This window comes from Gadus chalcogrammus, chromosome 4 (assembly GCF_026213295.1).
Source record: "Gadus chalcogrammus isolate NIFS_2021 chromosome 4, NIFS_Gcha_1.0, whole genome shotgun sequence".
In the NCBI taxonomy this organism is placed as follows: domain Eukaryota; kingdom Metazoa; phylum Chordata; class Actinopteri; order Gadiformes; family Gadidae; genus Gadus; species Gadus chalcogrammus.
Genome location: NC_079415.1, coordinates 17,085,254 through 17,101,239, shown reverse-complemented (window position 1 = coordinate 17,101,239; position 15,986 = coordinate 17,085,254). Strand labels below are relative to the sequence as shown.

The 15,986-nt window shown below is 45.7% G+C and overlaps 1 protein-coding gene across 1 annotated transcript in view; it reads left to right on the top strand.

Annotated features, from left to right (window-relative positions):
- The first annotated feature begins 5,996 nt into the window (after positions 1-5,996).
- Positions 5,997-15,986, top strand: part of LOC130380620 (fibrinogen C domain-containing protein 1-like) — a 51,349-nt gene continuing 41,359 nt past the window's right edge. The window contains exon 1 of the mRNA XM_056587865.1: positions 5,997-6,068. Coding sequence (XP_056443840.1) covers positions 5,997-6,068 — 72 coding nt within the window. The remainder of the gene's footprint in view (positions 6,069-15,986) is intronic.

Here is a 15,986-nt window from a genome sequence, read left to right as displayed (position 1 = left end):
AAATACAAAGTGATGTTATTAATATTGCATGTTGACCACCCATTAACGAGCATTCATCATTTGTTCACCTAATAAAGAAAGTGTTAATGAAACACATTGTCGCACAACACAGACACTGAGCTGATACAGGAACAGCAGCTCCAGGTGTGAAAGGACCGAATGATGTTCTACACAGCAGATAAAGTGGTTCCATTAAGACATAACAATGGACTTAAGACAATTTATTTTAGATATAAATATATAAATATATGAAGACAGTGTTATTAATACCTCCAAACCCCCTAACGCCCCTGTGGTTTATAAATGGTATTGGAGCTGCACTGGGATCTACTTTTAAACAACAACAACAACAACAGCTAACAAAATAAACAACCCAGGCGGAAAAACGTGATACGAGAAGGCTGAAGCTTGAGGTGCTATGAAGAGAGAAGGATCAAATACAAACACACACACTGGAGAGTTTGTAAATGCCAGCCACATTGTATACTTCCTTCCCATCGGTGCACAAGCCAAAATACTTATTTGTGCATTACTTTTAATGTTTTTTCATGATGTAGGGTTAGTTCCCGTTTTCCCTCCTCGGTTCCCATTGTGACATTATCGTGGTGGTGGTGGTGGTGGTGTTGTTGGTGGTGTTGATAGTGGTGGTGGTGGTGGTATTGGTGGTGGTGGTGATGATGGTTATGGTGGTGATGGTGTTGGTATTGGTGTTGGTGATGATGTTGGTTATTGTGGTCATGGTGTTGTTGGTGGTGGTGGTGGTGGCGGTGGTGGCGGTGTTGGTGATGGTGCTGGTGGTGGCGGTGGTGTTGCTGGTGGTGTTATTGGTGGTTGTTGTGGTTGGGGGGTGCTGGTGGTGCTTGGGGGGTGCTGGTGGTTGGGGTTGCTTCAAGTTACCTTGTGGTGTCCGGGAATATTGCCCAGTGGAGACCTAGAGATAATTACAGAGAGAGAGAGAGAGAGAGAGAGAGAGAGAGAGAGAGAGAGAGAGAGAGAGAGAGAGAGAGAGAGAGAGAGAGAGAACACAATATACAATTGGCCTGGAGGATGAAAAAAATGTATCACCTTCTACCGAGCACTATTTGTACGTAACTAACGTAAATCTACAAACACGGTCACGATCATGGCCCTCATTGTGGCCATACTAATGCCAGTTGAACCTCAGTCATGCAGTCTTACGTCTAATTACCCCCCATTAGTAAATGTGAAGCCCATCTGGGACCAGAGGCAGCCAACCCCTCCCCTGCAGGGTGCCCCACGGGGCACAGACAGGGCAAGAGACCAGGACCAGACCTCAGAGGATCCACCAGGGCACAGGCAGGTCGGAGCTTTATTCCAAAAGTGACGGAAATGTTTGTAAAGTATTTTAAATAATTTAAACGATAAAACTGCACTCATAACGAAAAGACAGGACAAGGCAGATGTGCCTGTCGCTTCGCCCAACGACCACACCCAAGAGGTGACCATGGAATGAACTGGTGGAGTCAGCCCTCGGACGTTAGGGAGGGAGCGACAGGGAGGGAGAGAGAGAGAGAGAGAGAGAGAGAGAGAGAGAGAGAGAGAGAGAGAGAGAGAGAGAGAGAGAGAGAGAGAGAGGAGAGAGAGAGAGAGAGAGAGAGAGAGAGAGGGAGGGAGGGCACTCCGCAATTCTATCAAGTCAGAGATGCCAATACTTTAACGCCCTCTCCCTCCCCGGTGGTCCTTGAGGAAGATATTATTTATGATATATGAATCATAATTACCCGCAAGATGTCTGCCCACTGCTTTTGAAATGATCTCATTGATTCTTTTTTTATTTCATTTCTTAATATCTTTATATGTGTGTATGTATAATATACATATAAAGATATTATATATATATAAAAGTGAAATGGGGGGGCGTGGTAATTCAGAGATGAGTTTATAAACTATAATTTGGACTCCTTTTTACTTCAAGTCCTACTCAGTGACTCATCCTTCCATGGATGCTGATTAACTGTTTGATATTCATATTGACGTTGTGCGAGTGGTCTGTCTAAATTAAATGAGTTTGTAAAAGATAGTGTTGACCTTCTATTTTGTAAGGGAAATGAACTGTGATTTCTCCTTACAGCGCTGTGCCTTCTCCACCCGGTGTCATCTCTTGTACAGAGAAAACTCAGAAACACTGCAGATTACTGAACACACAACTACTTCTGGTACTAATGCTGATTCCAGATCTGCCGACTCTCCCATAGGGCTGTTCTTTTTGGTTTGTTTGTTTGTCTGATGATCTTTTTGGTGGAGGCCGGGGCCGATGGACTCTGTTGTCTCTTCAGAGCTGCGTGGCCACACACGTCTCCCGCGGTGTCTCCCCATGCGTAAGAGCAGGAAGTCCTCCCCGCCGAGGGGGGAGAGCCGCTTGCAAGGTCGCAACACCTCCGCCGCTGCGTCGTCAACAACAACAACATCAAAACGGTGCGCACACGCTTGCGTGCACACCGAGCAGCACAACAAGGCCCGGGAGCGCGGCCACAGCGGCGCCACGTAGAACACACCTCCTGGTTATTGTCCTGTCGCCGAGCGGCTCGTTCTGCCTGACCGCCACTTTGTACCTCCTGATGTCTCCAGTCCATCAGGGTGTTTTTATGACATCCATGACCCCCCCCCCCCCCACACACACACACCCCCTCCCAATTGGTTCTAAGTGCCGATGTGGTTAATGCACCACCTGAACACACACACACACACACACACACACACACAAACACACACACACAGCGTGTGACCTGCATCAGAGCGGTGGGTGTGACCCCACCGCTGGCGTATATTGTCTTCAGGTTTCTGAGCTCCATCCCCTCCCCCCCCCCCTGGAGCCCTAGAGCCTGTCACATGCCCCCCTGCTCAGCCCCCCTAGATACACCCCAAACCTCACAGGCCGTTCCTTGCAGAGGAAATCGTTTAGCCTGTGAAGGATGCATGGCACGAATTGCCTCGCATAGCCTGGTTTCTGCTTAGAGAGCACTATATTTATAACACTATTTAATGTTTGTTCTGCCTTCCCTAAGGAGGAAGTCCTGACTTCAGGGTGTATGGAAGAAGTGTAGCGCTAAACACCTTTTGTATTAGCAGGAATAACTCAGTGTGTGCGTTCGGACGCTCGATGAATGATGAGAATGCTGTTTAACAATATACATGTCCACACGCAACCCTTCTCTGTCTTATATTGACAGTCTTATGGTATGGAGCATTTTAGCAACCGCAGTCACAATGGCCTTCATTAATGATTTCACACATGTATTGCTTTTTCAGAGTGATGCACTGTAGGCCTGAATGAGGCGTATCATCTTTCATAGGTGCTCATGTGCATATCTCCCATTCGCCATTGTCTCTCACTGTCCCTCATCTGTTGTCAATGTAATAATTGTGCTATATTTACTCTGACCCTAACTGCCAAATGCCTCTCTCTCTCTCGGAACTCTGTGTGGTGATATCACCGACCAGTACCAATTACTGCATTAGGCAGTCAGCTCACATCAATCCCTGCTGACATTTGGAAAAACATGATGTTGTTTGTGTTTTTATTTCATGAATAAGATAGTGCATGTCTGAAAAGTCAAATGCTATTGTTTAAAAAGCATAAAAAAAACAAAACAATAGAAGTTGGCCAAAGTGCTGAACAGGAGTAGTAAAAAAATATCCGTACATTTTAGTCAGTTTATAATAAAATAGTCACACTGAGGCCGCTGAGAATCTTTTTTTCATTCGTCTGGGGAAACATAGAATTCGGCCTGTGCGGTCTAGCACTGCCTCAAACTAAAACAGTATTCATATACTACAGGGTTTGGTGTCGATCACTACAACGTGGGTTCAATCTCACAGGTTTAGTAGGGGTGCTGCGTGCTGATGTGCATAGTGCTGACCGGTCCCTTTAATGCAGCATTCCCCTTCCCTTGGCGAGTCACCAGGGAACCTCTCACAGACCTGACCTTACAATGTAATTGTTTCACAAATTTCCACCCTGAACAGCAGTGGTCCATAGTTCAGCACGATAGTCTTCAGAAATTATACTTCCCTTTAGAAAGCCGTAATATCTGCATGGCTGCCCACCTGAGGAAATTCAACATAATATTAAGAGGTATTTGAACATTCTAGAATGACAAAAGCAAAGAATGTGTTCATTGGGTAGAAATAAATCATTGGGTCCGGATCTTTAATCCCCTGCTTGTTTCCCCTGAGTCACCTTAGTCCAATGTTTGATCTGTGTGGATAACTCAGTCTGTTCAGCTGTGTTCTCTGTTATTTGGTTTGTGAGTTGGAATCCCATGCAGTTCAACCTTTGCTCAAAGACCTGACAAATTCACGGCTAGACTGCTAGCAATTGTAGACTACAAATGAATTATTTAGTCAAACTTGTATTACCATTAGTTAGCATTAGTTTTGTACCTACTACTAATGGTAACACAAGTTAGATAAATGTTGGTGCTTTTTACTTAGGCTTTTTCGCATAACAAACTCTGTATTTGTTGTCAACGTAGACTTATGTGTTTACAGATGTTAATGACAATTCCCATTAATTTCTGACGACACACAGGCCTGATTGGACACGTTGGCCACAGACGCTCTCTGTGAGTGATACGTCCTGAACGTCGATGTCTTTGCACAAGAAAGTAGAAAGTGTTTTTGATGAATTTAGTATTGATTGTTTTTGGTCTTTGTTCTGTTTGTTAAAACACCCATTTCACCTAATGCACTGTAAACAGGAGTACCTATAAACGCTTCCACTCCGCGAAGCCTAACCTGATGAAGCGCATAGCCCAGCGCGTCGCGTTCTGCAGCCGCCAGCAGCATCATGCATGCATGCCGCCACACTTTTTGGAGCTGTGGACTGGGAGGAGGAGGAGGTTCTGTATTAATAATGCGGAGGAAGCAGGCATCACAGCAGTTGCAGCAGCACTAGTGGCACAGCGGTCGCGGAACACACACACAGGGGCAGGGCACTCTTCACAGTGGGAGAAGGTTGATCGAGTCGTTGTGCGTCGCGCCGCGCCCGCGCGTACCCGGAGGGAGGCTTGTTTGATTGACAGGTTGGAGGCACGGAGCGCCCCGGCGTTCGGCAGATACGGACCGCAGAACGGTCTATCATCTCCACGGCTACTTCTGTACTTCTTCATTTCCAGGCGGGCTATATCTGTGATGTGAAATACCTTTTCTGTCCCGTGCCCCCCTCCCCCCATGCAGATCACTCTGCAAACTAGGGCAAGTAAAGGAAGCCGTTTGTACCACCAACCCCACCACCACCAGCACCACCGCCACCACCTCCTCCACCACCACCACTACCTCCACCCCACTCCCCCAGCTTCAGCACCGAAGAACTGTCGGCTCTTTCAGGCGCGGGGATCCAGGACGTTTTGGCTTCGTGTTCGCCAGCAGTGGGGCACCCGGCTCCCGTTCGCCTTCTAGTCTGACCTGGGCAGAGTTGGGAAGTGAAAACCTTTCGCTGTGCGTCTGTCGGGCTCATAGGCTTTCGTAGAAAAAAGAAAAGGAAACGAAGCTTCGTTTCATTTTGCGATTGTTTTTTGTTGGTTTGGGAATGCTCCGCTGGACGAGGAGCCGCACCTGCTCTCCTGCTCTCCTGCTCGGGATCCGTTCAGCTCGCTTTGGGTTCATTTTAACTTTGAGAGTTGGAGGTGCAGCATCAGAATAACTATTTGGCGAATACTCTGTTTTTTCTTCATTGGAATAACGGAGCAGTATCCCCAAGACACTCGGGGGGGAAGTAAGTAGTGTTAGTGCGTAACGGGAGCGGGCGGTGTGGCCCCTGTGAGCTTGAGATGGCAGCGGGGCTCCGCGTAGATCCTCAGCTCGGGTGAAGTTGAGTCTCCTGCCTCCGTACCCTTCTACAGAGCAACGTTTCTTTCTATCCATGGAGTTCATTAAACGGAACAACTAGAATAACCCAAAAAGGAACTAGCTTTGCGTTCTCTCTAGTACGCCTGGGATATCAGGCGGGTCTCGGTCTTGCGGTTCTCCGGAGAATGGTAAATGACACATGGGGAATCATGAACAGCTCTTCAGAACTCGAAGATGGACCTCGGCATAAAAATCAGGTATGTGGATAGAACACCGTGCCATGTATACGTATTTGGGAGGAAAGAATTGGTGTGTGCGTGTGCGCGTGTGTGTGTGTGTGTGTGTGTGTGTGTGTGTGTGTACGGGGTACTCTTGACGCAGTGTTATCCAGCCGTTGGAGAGCTGTTGTTGGTGTGTGCGGTGCATGCATGCTCTCTCTAGGGCAGAATCCTATCTCGTAGAAAATAGTGGTGCAGATGCTGTCCAACTCCCCCGGCCTCTGACGCCTCATGTTCCTGTCTCGATAGACAACTACCGCACGTCACTTGACCCCCGTGGTCGGTAAGCGTAGGTAGGCTACCTACCTGGCGCAAAAAATCACGCGTTGGCCACTTTGTCCGAGGATAAGATCAAGCGAAGTGTGACCATATCTAACGGATGACACTTTGCGTAAGCCATAACAACGTCAACCAGCTTTTGCTGTGCCAGTGGTATTTAGTTGCATTTATGGTATTCGTATCAGGCATAACATGCCTGAAATTATTCATTGATACATATTTTTGGACGACATAGAATTCGTTTTCTCTTCTGTGTATTGAAGTGTACAGCATGGAACACTCGGGTAATGTGACCCTCAATGCATTCCTATGCGTTATCATATGCTGGAGAGAGAGGAGGGGAGGGGAGAGGGGAGAGGGAGAGAGGGAGGAGGGGAGGGGGAGAGGGGGAGATAGAGAGGGAGAGGGAGAGAGGGAGAGAGGGGAAGGGAGAGTGGGAGAGAGGGAGGAGGGGAGGGGGAGAGGGGGAGATAGAGAGGGAGAGGGGGAGAGGGAGAGAGAGGAAGGGAGAGTGGGAGAGAGGGGGTTGGGGAGGGGGGAGGGAGAGGAGGGGATGAGGGACAGAGGGAGGGGGAGAATGAGAGAGGGACAGAGAGCGGTGGACGTTCGTTGCTTTGAGAAATTACTTTTTGTAAAAGTGTGTGTCTGTGTGTGTGTGTGTGTGTGTGTGTGTGTGTGTGTGTGTGTGTGTGTTTGTGCGTGTGTGTGTGACAGAGCGTTGTGCAGGCTATGTGAATCGGCTGTTGGTCTAAATAATAGCAGCAGTCACACTAAATAATGCTAAATATACACCCAGCACTGGAGAGGGGGGGGGGGGGGGGGGGTACGTATCAGATGTGGTCAGTTGATCAGCCTTCACGATGATCTCCATGTTGGAAACAATTAGTGTGCACCGCTGGCCGGGCTGAACAGATGACTGGTGTCCGCAGAGACGAGAGTGTGTGGTTACGGCCACCTGCGTTTACCCGGAGGAGCAGAGACGGCTGGTGCCGGATGAGATGAGAGGGAATCGGATAACACACGTCGGGGAATTTCATGTGCCATCAGTTTTTCAGAAACCTTCCCTTTTTTCAATGCGCTGTCGAGCTGCTACATTTTCAAACGTATGAGGTCATTCCCTGGCTCTGCCCCTCAGTGTATAATTGATCATTGAGACTCACTCGGGATGAGATGCGTGTTTGGTTATACCCTCAAGGTGTGTGTGTGTGTGTGTGTGTGTGTGTGTGTGTGTGTGTGTGTGTGTGTGTGTGTGTGTGTGTGTGTGTGTGTGTGTGTGTGTGTGTGTGTGTGTGTGTGTGTGTGTGTGTGTGTGTCCTCTGATTAGAGCACCATTGCTGTGGATGGCCCATCATTATAGATAATCAGCTCAGACTCAACTTGCCATGGCTTATACTAATCACAAACTCCATAAACTTCATACATAAACTTGACTACATAGAAGGCCAATCTACTTAGGCCAGAGTATCATCATGTGAGGGGAACATAGCATACATTCAAACGCTTTGCATATAGTCCCTTAATATTTATGGAGTCATTTTTTTTATCTGTTAGCACATCTGCTGTCTTCTTCCCCACAGTGAATGTATAGTTACCGGCCCTCTTTGCATTTAACCACCTGCTGAGTGACCTTACTCCATATACGTCAGTGAAGACCGGCCTTAACTGATCAACCATGGATCTGCTGTTCTCCCGAGGGATCAGACATTGGCCTGAGCCACCTGTTCCACCGCTGCTTCACACGCCTCAGAACTCATGCTGCTTTTCTGCTCATTTGCCTCCTCTGGACTCGGTAAATGTCCTTTCAGCATAAAAGCCCTACCTCGGCCCGTCCGGGGTTCTGCCGACCAGGAGGCTGCAGCCCTGCTATTATCGTCTGCATCCGATGGTGTTTCGTGCCAACTGCGTGTAATAGGCACTTTTTATTCAAGCAGCTGGCCTCCTCGCTCACGTGTCAGTACGGTGTGCGTTTGTGGGGAAGCACCATGCGGCGATGTTTGTCAGGAAAGAAGAAACAAATGGCAAGCTGGAGTGGGTAAAGGTGTCTCTCTCTTCTGGGTTTATTTGTCGAGCAGTACCGATAAACTTTACCCAACAACTCACCTGAGCTATGTAGATGGTGTTTACAGGTAGATAGAGGGCGTTCCACAGTCTCCTGGTGCGGGTTTAGCAGTGGCGGCGGCCAGATTTCTAATAACAGTATAGGTGCATGGTTAGTTGGAGCTAATCAGTAAGACTCTGATGCTCTCTAATACCCCCAATAACATAGGAGACTGTGAGTGTGTGTGCATGAGCAGAATACCTAATTCTCACACACACACAAACACACACACACACACACACACACACACACACACACACACACACACACACACACACACACACACATACACACACACTGACACACACAGTCCTACACACACACAGCTGCACACACACATACACATTTACCTACACACAGCTGCAATCAAACAAGCACACCTACACAAAGCTGCCTGCACACATGTAAACACACACATAGCTGAATGCACACATGTAGAACACACACAGGAATGATATTTTCCCCTCCCTTGTCCCCAGGCAGCCATTGTGGCAGATCAGACCTTCCAAGGGCCCCACCATGGGGCCAAGACCCTTCCGGGACCCTTTCAATATGTAAACACTTTGTTTCTGTCCTAGCAGTGAATGTGAAATGTTTACTGCACTGTGTGTTGGTGTTTGTGTGTGTGTGTGTGTGTGTGTGTGTGTGTGTGTGTGTGTGTGTGTGTGTGTGTGTGTGTGTGTGTGTGTGTGTGTGTGTGTGTGTGTGTGTGTGTGTGCATGTGTGTCATGTCGGTGGGGGCTGGGTTCCATGGCTAACCTTGTCTGCCTAATGAACCCGCTGAGTTGACTGGGAGGTGGTGGGGGCTTGTCGACTGGTGGTCTGAGCAGAGAGGGCTTCATGGTTCTGTGGGCCGCTGATTTCCCCGTGGGTGGCTCTGGCATGGCAATGGTGCAGGTCTAACAGCTTTAGATCCTATTCTGTCCATACACACACACACACACACACACACACACACACACACACACACACACACACACACACACACACACACACACACACACACACACACACACACACACACACACACACACACACACACACACGAACCCCCCCGGCATCCTGGTTGTGCTCTGGAGGGATAGGCTAAACACTTCAGCACAGCATCAGGTAGTAAAACAAAGCTATATACATGTCCTGTGTTTGTGTGTTTGTGTGTGTGTGTGTGTGTGTGTGTGTGTGTGTGTGTGTGTGTGTGTGTGTGTGTGTGTGTGTGTGTGTGTGTGCATGTGCATGTGTCTATCTCTTTATGTTTACGTGGGTTTTTCTGTCTTTCTTTTGTCTTTCTGTCTGTGTGTGTGTAAGTATGTTTATTTTTGTGTCTGTGTGTGTGTGTCTGTGTGTTATAACAAGCGTCCGTGTTTAAATACATGTATTTGTGGTGTGTCTGTGGGTGTGTGTGTCTGTGTGTTGTAACAAGTGTCTGTGTATTGGTGGTGCGTATGTGTGTGTGTGTGCCTATTTGCCTCTATTTCTGTGTTCATATATACATGTAGGTCTATCTGTGCGTTTTTCCATGTGTGTATGTGTGTGTGTGTGTGTGTGTTTGTGGGGGGGGGGGGGGGGGGGAGAGGGTGAGTCAATCATTAAGTTTGTCTGTGTGTGTGTGTGTATGTGTGGGAGAAACTATCATTAAGTGTGTGTGTGAGACTATCATTAAGTGTGTGTGTGTGTGCGCGTGTGTGTGTGTGTGTGTGTGTGTGTGTGTGTGTGTGTGTGTGTGTGTGTGTGTGTGTGTGTGTGTGTATGTGTGTGTGTGTGTGTGTGTAAGGCCATCAATCTCAGTGTGGCGTACATCTCTCTCGGTGACCACCTCCACGCTGGTGACAGTGAATACATCACTTCCTTCATCCGGCGTTACATGGCCCTGTGTGAAGGATCGCGGGGCTCAGCGTCTCTCTATCTGTCTGCGCTGCACGCCAAACACTCCGCGGTCCGCTCCTGTCATCAGGTCTCAGCCTCTTTCACACGGAGGATGCTCCTGTCAATTACCGCGCTCGATATGCTAAATTAATCATGAGTGGAATGGAGGGGGGGGTGGTTTGCGAAATTGTAACGTTAACATTTCAACATGGGGTTGATTTGCATCCCAACCGAGTGTTTTCCTTAACAAATACATGTTGGGATAGTATTGAGCCTTTCCATTTTTTGTGTTCATCTTGGTGCTGTCAAACTTTAGTGTCGCATTAAAACCATCATTCATAAAGGCAAAAAATAAAATAAATCAGCAACAGCAAAACAACAATTATTGTCGACGATAATGGGTTATTTTACAGATCAAATTCACTGCTAGTGGCATTGCAGCTGCAATGAAAATATATGAGACAGTTAATGAATTAAATCAGCTAAATAAACGTCTATCATTTGTGTGATGGATAGTTTATTCATATAGCTCAGCTCTAATAGTCTTAGGGCAGGGAACTTGGGTTTAATGAGTCACATCAATCTTTACAGGACAAGGTTGGCATAATTCTATTTAGGTATTATTGTATTATTGCCCACTTCCTGCAGAAATTCTCCAGTGCCTTCCTGCAGATCAACAGTATTGTCTTTCCAGTGGAGAAAGATGTTTTCCTTTCCTTTGCAAGCCTAGCAATACACAAATAATATTTAAGGCAAGGCAAGGAAAAGCAACTTTATTTTTATAGCGAATTAATTACATCAAGCAGTTCAATGTGCTTTAAAGAGAAAAAGACAATAGTATAATTTATAGTAAAAAAGTACATGCCAGCAATATAATGAAAGACAATACAATGAAATCACACATGTACTATAAAAAATAAAGGGAGAAAAAGATAAAAAGGAATAAAATAAAATAAAAAGACCTTCAGTAAGGTCAGACATTTCAGATATGAATCAGACATTAAAATATAAATTGATAAGGATAAAAAAAAAGGAAAACATTACAAATGTTAATAGTATGCATCACTGAAGAGCTTAGTCTTTAGTTTTGATTCAAAAATAGAATAAATGCAGAGATCAAACAATAAGGGGCCTAGGATTGAACCCTGAGGAACACCACAAGTCAGGGTTGCTGGTTTAATAACGTATACATTATTAAACAAAAATCCTAACCCTAACCTCTATGTAATCCTTTAATTAATGCTCATTAGTTTATTAAGCAAGGTTAACAATTGGTTAATCAAGGTCACTATCGTAAAGGGACATTGTTACCGTAAATGTACATTGTATTCAGACAAAATCCATATGATAACAAGTCTAGTTGCTTTCACTGAAAGCATTCCCCATGTTAACTAAAACAGTTCTTGTTTTAAGAAACCTTGCAGCAGCGAGGAAGTAAATATCAGGCGGTTCACTGCTGAGAGCGGAGAACTCCCAGCACGTTGTCCACTGTGTTTGTACGAGTTCAGCCGGTCCAAGCAGGGACAAGTTGACCCTGGGACTTTGGGTTGGTTGGATTTTTGTGGACAATAATTGGAATAGTTTTGCAGACACAGTGGAGTCTCATCAGAGGCGCCTATCTGTTGTCTGCAAAACAAACAACCTTCACTCCTCACTTTTGATTCACACAACCTCGTCTTTCATGAAAACGGCTTCAGTTCGGGGAGTGCCGTCCCATTCTGCCAACCCATGGTGCTTACAGATCCCAGCATGATTGATGCTTGCCTTGTCCTTTTCAAAGCCTCTTTAGTGTAAAGGGTGTCTTTTACCTTCTTAGTGTTTTTTTTGTTGGTTTGTGTTACGATGGATCGTGAGCTGTAGGATCAAATCCAAAGTGCTTTATAATGGTGAGAGAGAAAGGGAGAGAGAGAGTGAGAGAATCAAAAGTGGTAACGAGTCCCATCCCGGTGAACTCATTATGTTAGTGAAGTGTACTTTAGCATTGAATGTAACTGTCTACCTTAATGGACGCTAGCATTTGATTGTGTTAGCGTAGCGGGAGCTAGGCTTCTGCTGTGGACAGTAAGGGGGGTGGGGGTGGGGGATGGAGGGTAGCATGTTATTCTGAAGGTTATAAATGGCGGCATCTGTTACCTGTGACTTTGGCCTTGTTCTTTCTTTATCAGCCTTTGTTATCTGACCCTTCTCTCGCTTTCGCTCTCATTCTCTCGTCCGAATGGAACAAGAGGGCAGACGTAGTAGCCTACATATGAACGTGAATCTCCTCTTTGCCACCCTAGATATGTTGCAATAGATATGCATTGACATCATGCCTACCTATTAGAGAGCTTCAGGAAGTATACACCGGGGATGGAGATCGATTCAGCCTCTGAAACGTTATTAATATGTAACCTCAGCCTTATGCCTGCCCTATGTATGCTTTCTCATCAGAAACCCCTTGTGGTGTGAGTTGTAACCATAACTGTTATCTAAAACTGGGATGCTCCTGAATTCAGTAAAATTCAGTAAATTATTCTGCGAGTGTGACTTCCAGTCAGATAACACCTGAATGTGACCCCATTGAAAAAAACTAATTCTGTAAAGTTCAAAGTAATTGATTATTATTGATATGATGTCTGGTAAATCTGCACACTATATGAGGTAAAGTCCTATGTGACGACGCTAACTTGACGGGGAGGGCAAGATTTTACCAAATTGACCAGAATTGTGGATAAGCAAAGTTTATTCTTGTGTAGTTTTTATGGAGTAAATAGCTGCAGTAGACAAGTTAGATAGGGCAGGTTCAATGAAAACAGTTATTAGAAATATGTGCAGTATTTGCAGCCCAAATTCAAGCAGCACCAATCTGTATTGCTTTGCCCACAGTCTTTGTTAATTCAGACTTTAACTATACTGAACATGGATCTTGTGTGTGTGTTTGTGTGTGTGTGTGTGTGTGTGTGTGTGTGTGTGTGTGTGTGTGTGTGTGTGTGTGTGTGTGTGTGTGTGTGTGTGTGTGTGTGTGTGTGTGTGTGGTTGTGTGTGTGTGTGTGTGTGTGTGTGTGTGTGTGTGTGTGTGTGTGTGTGTGTGTGTGTGTGTGTGTGTGTGTGTGTGTGTGTGTGTGTGTGTGTGTGTGTTTGTCCATATGCATGTGTTTACCCTGCTGGGAATTAATATTGACAATACTTATTTACCTATTTGTGTATTCAAATAAATAATGGCCATTTGTGGAATGTATGGTGCACACACGTTGTATTGACTCACCATGTGGACCGAAGGGGCCAGCATTAGGAAGGGTTATTGACAGATGTGTCAGCACACCATGCGATACTTCCCAGTAACACACCAAGGATCAGGAGTGAGAGAAACAGCAGGGGATGGCCAGATGGACAGATGGAGAGATATAGAGGGATGGATAGGTAGAAAGATGTAAAGAGTTAGTTGGAAAGGTAGAAATATATAGAGGGGTGGATTGGTAGAAAGATATAGAGGGATGCATAGGTAGAAAGATAGAGAGGGATGGATGGATGGATGGATAGATACACACAAATATATAATTATATTGATGGATTGATAGGTAGACAGATGGAGGGCTGGATGGATAAATAGAAAGATACAGGGGGATATATGGGTGGAGGGATAGAGGGATGGGTGGAAGGGTGGATAGGTAGAAAGATAGCTATCTAAATGGATAAACACATGGATGGACGGGGTAGTTTGGGTAGTATCTCTATTATTCTGAGAAACATTTTATTACAGAGGGCTGATTTTCTTATGGAGAAACCCTTTTGTTCATGTTTATTCATTCTGGATGGGAGAGCCTTGGGTGTATCGGCTCTGGGTGGGGCATCGTTTATGGCTGGATTAAAAATGGAAGAAAACAGCTGAACATTGTTAAATTGAAGCGGAGAGCAGGGCAAGGTGTTCCTTCCTCAAAGCTCCTTTGTCCCTTCGCCGCAATTGTTCTCATGCATTTCATTATACATTTTTCATGGGGATGATAAGATTTAATCAAAACTGCATTAGACTCCACCCTTGGAAGATGGATGAGGAAGTTGTTGATAGAGAACTAGATGGCCGGAGATGAGCCAGAATGTGGGGGTGACTAGTAGCGATAGAAAGACAGTGAGGGAGAGAGTGAGAGATGGGGAGAGAGTAAACATTCTGTGAAAGTGTCACAGAGTCCCGTCATTTTGATAGACAACTAGCCAGACTCATGCCAATGACAGATTGCTCACTATCTCCATATCTGTAACAAGAAGTGTCCAATTTCCTCCTGGTGATCCAATCTCAGAGTAATAGAGCTCCCATTCAAGTAGAACCAAAGTGCTATCAGAAGGAGACGTTAGATTAGGCCTAATAACTCTTGTTGGGGGGACCCCCGACGATGGTGACTTTCTTTGTTCCACGAGCACCCACTCAATCAACCCCAATCATGCAATCACTATCCCATCACATGCACGCACACACAAACACACACACACACATAGACACACACCTACCCACTTACGCAGCCAAACACGCACAAATGCATGCACACATACACAGAGAATAGCTCAAACAGCCACACATGCATGCAAGCATTTGCACATGAAAGCACACGTTTTTAAACACGCAAAACACACATTTTCAGATCATGTTTATGTTAACCCGAGTGTACGTTGGGTCTGAATGGTAAATATTGAAGGATTCATTTGCTTCTATGGTTAGTGAATAATGTATGGCAAATAGGAGGTTTGATCAACCATCCAGTCTGCTGAGAGCAGAGAATCTCGAAATTAGTCTTTCAGACAAACAAAGAATGGAAATTTTCATTCTCAAATTACTTTGGCAAACATAATTACTGTGACTTCCGGCCAAATCTTCAAGATCGCACCACGGATGTTGGTACTGCATCAATCTCAGCGCTTGTTTTCACCAGTAACCTCCTCTTTGTACCCGGTTGTCACCTTCTGAAGGAGACCTATCGCTTGTATGGCTTCATAGTCTCCCTCAGATTCCCATTATTGGCTCCACTCTGAGCCAAATGGAGTCGTTTCCTTAGCAAACAGGCTGCCTATATCAGCGGCTAATGGCTCAGTCTAGCTAACAAAGAGGCACAATGGTTTCTTATTACAGAGTTAGGAGTGGGTGCGCATTTGAAGGTTAATAATGACTGAAGGGGTGGACACTTTGTGGGATGGCAGAGAGCAGAATTTATTACCTCTTGATCAGGTTGATCGGATTTTTGTTTTCTGGCAATGCAGTCAGACACTCAGAGATATTGCGGTCATGACCTGATTCCTGAAGACTCCAGCGGTGTTTATTGGGACGTGTCTCATTCTACAACTGGTTCATGTATTATGTGATGGATAATTGAATCAGTGCATGTGGAGGAAAAGATTGAGTCCAGGCGATGCAGACGCACACCGCCGACCGCCCAGCACCGACTCAAATAATATATTGCTGCTCAAAACTAATAACGTATGTTCGTCTCCCAAAGGGACTGCTAAATACATGCATGCTTACTGAACCAAGTCTGAGGGACTAATGCCATTCTTCTATGTTCAATCCATGACTTGAAATAGGTGAATATTGGCAAGTTAAGCAATAAGAATATGTTTAGAGAGAGAGAAGAGAGAGAGAGAGAGAGAGAGAGAGAGAGAGAGAGAGAGAGAGAGAGAGAGAGAGAGAGAGA